The sequence below is a fragment of the Egretta garzetta genome, unplaced genomic scaffold, assembly GCF_000687185.1.
Source record: "Egretta garzetta isolate BGI_Z169 unplaced genomic scaffold, ASM68718v1 scaffold258, whole genome shotgun sequence".
Lineage (NCBI taxonomy): Eukaryota > Metazoa > Chordata > Aves > Pelecaniformes > Ardeidae > Egretta > Egretta garzetta.
In genome coordinates this window covers 1,923,590-1,930,086 of record NW_009260413.1, presented here as the reverse complement: position 1 = coordinate 1,930,086, position 6,497 = coordinate 1,923,590, and the positions used below count along the sequence as shown (strand labels likewise).

Below are 6,497 nucleotides of genomic sequence, written 5' to 3'. Positions count from 1 at the left end.
CTCCATGCCTGCTTACCTTCCAATCAGTATTTCTGTAACTGTTAGTGTAATTAAAGGAGCTGTTGCTTTGAATTAGTCTTGTGGCACTATTACATTCTTCTCTTTTATTATTTTTTTTCTGTACAGTGGAACAAAACAATGCTTTGAAACAAAAACATTCAGGAAGTTTACATCACTTCACATTTATTTAAAAAAAATATTTAAACACTTGTGTATTTCACCTGTGGATTATTAACTACAAATCAAATAGGGCTCATCACTTCAGAGAGATTCACAAGTACAAAACAGCCTCCTCCTGGCATCTTCACATCCTCCTCTTCTGTGTGCTTATGTACAATACTGTGAAAAGGAGAAAGCAGCACACATAAGAGGGCCTTGGTAAATAATGTGCAAAAGCCTGTTCACTTAAAACATCTTATTTCCATGGCTTGTAAAACAACAGTGTAATGCATCCCATTCAGCATGAACAAAGTCAGGAAACTTTCAAGTCCAGGTTTCAAGAAATGCTATCAAATGTATGCACTAGGTATTACTTTGGTCCGGTATTTATTATATTCATAGCCAAACTACACTCCAGCAGATGCAGGCTAAACAGAGGGAGAATAAACCCAGCTACCCTGCAGCATTACTGAGGGATGCATAGCAGAGTTTCTAAGTAGCAGAATTACGGGTGTCAGACACTAATGCTGTGATCTTCCAACAGAAGCTGGAAATCGCAAGCACTTGAGGCAAAGCTAACGATTACCTATGAAGCAGCAGACATCTTCCACCTGCTTGGCTGGTGATATCCCCAGAACAGATGAAACTGCATTGTGCTCCTAAACCTGGGACGTCTTAAGTTCTCTGCTCAGCCTGTTCTTCAGCCTCCTGCCTCCCATCCATTTGTTTTAACTTCTATAATAGATTCTTATTTCCATAATTGGTTATCCAGCTGCAATGTCACTGCACTCCTTAGCATAATAATCCAAATTCCTTGCAAAAAGCATTTGGCCTCATTCAAGGATTATTTCTCCTCCCAAAACTCTCTTTCATGCTGGTACCACAGTCTCTTTGACTCTTTTTGTAACATGGGATTCAGTTCTTGTTTCTTTTTACTCCCTCCCACTGTCCTTCCTGTCCTCCATTTTCTTCGCAAGTAACTTGGTCAACCTCTGCTTCATTTACCTTCTCTACAAGTCTCCTCACATCTGACTTGTGAACCTTTTCTATTTTTAGATTCTCTTCTCCCTGGCATGTCCTGCTATTACAGCCTAACTGATACCACAGAGTCATTCCAGGAGCCTGGGATTATCCTTGAAGTGCACTAAAATCCACCTACTGCACTAGGATATTCAAAGGCTCAACAGTAAAGTGCAAGTCATTTTCTTGACTTTTGGCAAAATATTTACTCGTAAAGATGAAAATAGCCTCCAGTACTAATGAACAGCATTCGTTCAGGTCAGGACAATTGCATCACAAGAAAATATTGCCAATATCTGTACTGTATCACAAGTTTACGCAGTAGTTTGCCTAGCAAAACACAGAAACTTCTATGGAGCAGAAGCTATCTAAGCAGGCAGTGAGTGCAAAAGAATAGACCTGTCGAATGACAGGAAATAAGCTCTAAGGAAGGCTAGAAAAGAGCATGATTCACTAAGTGAACTTCAAGCTCAGAGGCAAAAAGGGCCACAGGAGTGCAGAAAAGCAGAGACACTGAAAAGTGAAACTGTAAAAAAGTAAATATGTTAAGATTTCCAAAAAAAGCCTAAAATTAATATTCTTACAGACAGCTTGCTTATACCTCAGCCACTGTTCAAACTCAGAAGTTAAATATCAAAACACAATCTTCTAATGAGCAATACCATGAGGAAGAGGAGTAGTTACCATTATTTCCTCGGATAAATGCGTCCCCATACTTGTTCTTTAATTGTCCATTTACATATTCTTCAGTCTGTTCCAGAGCTATATTCATATACCCATCCAGGCAAGCCAGGACACCTGAAGACAGTGACAGTTTAAAAATGAATCGGCTTAAACTTATTTTAAAATAGACAAGAATGCATTCTGTTTGAGTGGCACTGAAAAACTGTATCTTCGTAGCAAACTAAGAAGCCCAAGCTTGGCCAGATTGAGTCAGTAGATCAGAGTATTCTTCAAAGAATTAAGCTGGGATTGAGGAACCCCAGGCACTCTAGTAGGAACCTTATCAGTTGATGTAAGGGGCGGGAGTCATTAAGGCATGACTTTCAAAGATTGACAATTTCCACTTTGAAAGTTTAGGTTGTCCCTTTTCACTTGTGTTTTAAGCCACACGCCTGAAAAAAGCTGGCACATTAAGTGTAACTGGATAACCTAAGGACAAGGCTACGTAAATTGAGTTTTCATCAAAACTTGTGAAGGATATAGCTGAAAACCAACCCCTTTAATACAGGACACCACACATACTTTTTCATCTTCATGCTTACAGCTCTAGCAGAACATTGGCTGCGAGTCTGTTTTGATGTAAACAAAATTCTACATCATTTTCAATAGGCAAAGGGTTTTCAGATGACACTGGAATCTTCCCACAAAAATAAAATTATATTGTTCAATTAATGCAACTCAAGAAAAAAAAAATCTCTGCCATTTGTAATATTAGATGTTCTTTTGATCAGGAAAATACGCATTTGAGTAGCACTGATTTTAGACAAGTATTCTCACTTCTCCCAGCCCCTGTTGAAGGCTGTACCTTGTTCATGCAGTACTTCCTATGTGCTAGCAGCATGATGGCATTTTTTCATTCAAAAATCACTCCTTGGTGTCTACACCCACCCTTCCTTAAGATCAGAACCATGGCTGTCTACAAATTTAACTTGCCTGATCAACAAACAGACTATTCATGTAAGGAACTGAATGTGGGGATTAACAGAAAGAATTGCTCAGAGAATGCAATCTGATTTGTTAATCGTGCACATAAAACAGCTTGTAAAAAGCTGTATTAATTGTCTCCATTTCACATGTGTGTTTTCCTGACTTCATCCGTGCACACACAGACAATACTACTAAAATATTTTTTTCCTCTGTTTGAAAAACACCTGATCTATTTACCTGGCATTAAAACTCTAAATATAGTGTATTGGCTGTACTTGGGGAGGAGAAGAAAACTCCGGTCTGAGATTCCCCCTCTAGGACATGTTCTCATTTTTCACAAGTGTTTCTGTAATAGCTTCCATTAAATAATTAGGAATTCAAGTTCTCCTGCCAACCTGTAATGGTTTGAGGATTATTATTTTCCTCTATGGTCGTCTTTCCTCTGTTTCTACACAAATAGGAAAAACTGTTCACAAAGTGTTACTAAATGCACCAAAAAACCCCAAACCAAACAAAATTCAGAGCTCTTTTTTTATTCCAGTAATCTTGAATACTCCACATAACAATAGAAAACAAACAAACAAAAAAAAAATGTTTGTCCAAAGTTAAAATTGGACTGTGTGGATTTTCTTAAGCTACCACTCAGCAGGCCATAAATGCAGTATTTGCAAGCTCTTTTGTTTCTAGAGAGTGTTCATGGTTGTTTCATTCTCTTCCTCGTTTTCTTTGTGTTTACTCTCAGGCCACTAATGGCATTAAATATTGTCACTGCCCATCCTGGCTAGTATTTCATCTGTTTTATCTATATGTAGAGATGCTTTAATGTACATATCCATCTCTACACACAGAAATCACACATAGTAATTTATCACTGATTACTTTCCCAGGGCTTCTTCCCTTAGACGTGCGCAGCACTTGGCAGCGAATCAAGACATTTTACAGTTACACATCAACACTTGTATTAGGCCACATTTGTGCGTATGGTGGCTCGGAGGGTGGGGGTACAGACATAAAATTAGCAATGCAGCCTAGAGGAAGAATCTAAACAGATCTGCAACAAAAGCCTGAGATGCTGGCTTCTTTAAGGTTTGGCTTTTACAAGCATTGGTCCAATTTTTGCAGAAAACAGAGTGCCTATTTTTCAAATGAGAACAGTATACAGGTTTTTAACTGCAGGATCACATCAAGTGGGAAGAAAGGAGAGCAGAGGGAAATAAGGAAGGGAAAAATATCCAGTAACAAGTAGGGGTGTTCAATGGAACTATGGTTCAATTCCTGGTAGGTCTGATTGTAGGCACGTGAAACTAGCCTTGTTGAGGGGAAAGTTGGGTAATTTATCTGCAGCAGTTACAAATGGATTTTACTGAGCAGAAGGTACCAATGTTCTCAAAGAACATAGAAAGTGCATCCAAAAACCAAATCTGGTTTGACCCCGCCTTGTGTGTACCTTTAGGTAAATGATGACTTGCTTTGACTGACTTTAATGAGCTGTCACTACACTCTCCTGCAAGAAAGAATTTACAGAGGCCAAAAGACCAATGAGAAGCAGCGTGAAGTTTTTAAGCCACCAACACCACTTGAAGTGCTTGGACAGTGTGGTTCTCAAAGAAATGACAGATTGCAAATGTTGTCAGCTGAGAGACACTAAAGAGGAACAGGAAGGGATAAGAAGGCACTGCTTGCTCTGTCAGTGAACAATTAACAATTTAAAACTGTCATAATGCAAAGATTCCTTGTCACAGCACAAACAAATCTCCTCTCACAAGTGCCAAGCTGCACCAATTAAATTAAAGTTATCTGAAGCAGTGATGTGTAGCAGGACCATAATGTTTAAATCATTCCAGAATAAAACATCCAAGTTGTACACAATAGGAGATACATGACAGTCTTAATTAAGTTTGGATACTACTAAAAAAATTGGGACAGGCTGACAGTCATGTCCTAATGGGATTAGGAGCAGGACACTTCACTGACGAGAGAAGTTTAATTTACTGGTTAAAAACCCCTATAATCTTACATACAGTGCGAGAAGATATATAGATAGGCTGAAGAGTTCTGGAATAAAACTGCTGGACTGTGTTAAAATGAACTGGGCATACAGCAGCAAAAGCCACACTACGCTTTCTCCTGTATCTCCGAGAGTCTTGATCCAACATGTGTCTAGGCAGTTGTTTAACCAAGAATGTAAATAACTCTTTCATCCTTCATGTAGGAGTAGGCTTATGACTGATGGCACAGTAAACTGTTTGAAGCTTTTCTGGACCAAGGTCTACACCAGGAGTTGAAGAACAGGAAGGCGAAGAAAAGGGTAGTTCCAACAAGGGTTGCTATCAGAGCACTGAAAAGGGGACTGCCTGGCCACTTCAGGAATTGTAATTCCAGCCAATCTTTGAAAATATTAGTTTAGAAACTCCGAATCATCCCGAGACTCCAGTCTAACCATCTGTGACCAAGGACATTAATGATTTAGACAGGTAATTTTAATATCTAACTCCATTGCTGACCTCCCTTTCATCACTTTCTCCAGAGCTGATTGTCTATTTTTAATGTCACCATTCTGAGATCTGTAGTCACATACTGCAAGATTCTGGATTACACTGTTTTGCTTTTCAAAAGCAATGCATCTGTTACAGTCTTCCCAAACAATGACTTTACTCAGTGTGAGAGACAGATGGAGAACTTACCTCGATAATCAACTCCAGAATTTAATTTTACGACAACCGGCCTTCCAATGATTTGTTTTAGAAAGTCACTAGGGGTTTGCTTCCGTAGACTCATCTTGATCTTCTCTGGTAAGCTGGGAAGAGAAGTGAGAGAAAACATTTGGATAAGGAACATGTTCACATGCAGTCTTTAAACACTCAGTAGAGGCAGTATCCCCTGATACTTTCAGTAGGAGAAAATACCGAAGGAGATAGAAGCAAAACATCAAGGTGGAGAGACAGAGCTCCTAGAGCCATAGCACTAAGTTTTCCCTTTGGCTTTTTTATAACTTCAGAAATTATTAATAAGAATCCTTGCTTGCCACACTGTGCATCTTGTAAACTTCCAACAGAGCCAAACTCCTCAATCTTCTCTGTAATGGTTTTATCAAAATTAGAGAGCTAAGTCACAGTAAGTGGTTCATACCTTTAGGGGGTGGGGGAAGAGGCCAGTACGTGCTCTATACATAAAAATCTGTGCTAGAAGAGCAAGAGAAGGATTTTTGATCTCTGCTCACGAATATGAGCAAATAATAAATTTGAGAGGATGCCTTCAGATGAATCAGTGAAGTCAGGCCAAGTTTACAATCAAGGCTTGTGATTAAATTGTACAGGGACCTGAAAAGATGCTGTGATTTAAAAATTCATGGTGCGGCGCACACCGCCCGTTTGGTATGAGCCGCTCCCTCAGTCAGTATCGCTCAACTTCTGCTGTTCCGTCGTTCTGCCTAAGTAACAGTTGTTCTGCATTTTAAATCAAGGGTAGAAAATGGTGCTAATGCCGACTCCCAGCGCGGTGTCGACTTCTTGTTGCTTGCTCTCCCTGGCGAGCGGCAATAAGCTAGTCCAGCCGCGCAGGGATCGCCACCGGGTCCCCTCACAACACACCACGTCATCTGCGATGCTGGCGCCGTAGGGCTCGGTTTCAGAGCGCGTTTTGTACGGCAGGTGCTACCCCCACCCCCA

At 40.0% G+C, this 6,497-nt stretch overlaps 1 protein-coding gene across 1 annotated transcript; it reads right to left on the bottom strand.

The window, feature by feature from the left end:
* Positions 1-227: 227 nt before the first annotated feature.
* LSM6 (LSM6 homolog, U6 small nuclear RNA and mRNA degradation associated) lies at positions 228-5,634 on the bottom strand. The gene is made up of 3 exons (XM_009643642.2): positions 5,514-5,634; positions 1,864-1,977; positions 228-339 (listed from the first exon to the last, which is right to left on the bottom strand). The coding sequence occupies exons 1-3, from the start codon at positions 5,605-5,607 to the stop codon at positions 305-307; spliced, it is 243 nt and encodes an 80-aa protein (XP_009641937.2). The 5' UTR covers positions 5,608-5,634; the 3' UTR covers positions 228-304.
* Between the last annotated feature and the right edge of the window lie 863 nt (positions 5,635-6,497).

Bases quoted from the DNA above. Each gene is read 5' to 3' on its own strand.
- LSM6 (XM_009643642.2), bottom strand. From the start codon at position 5,607: ATGAGTCTACGGAAGCAAACCCCTAGTGACTTTCTAAAACAAATCATT. The intron at 1,978-5,513 runs GTAAGTTCTCCA...CACTGTCTTCAG, and splicing joins TTCTGGAGTTGATTATCGAG to GTGTCCTGGCTTGCCTGGAT. The intron at 340-1,863 runs GTAACTACTCCT...TCCTTTTCACAG, and splicing joins ATTTATCCGAGGAAATAATG to TATTGTACATAAGCACACAG.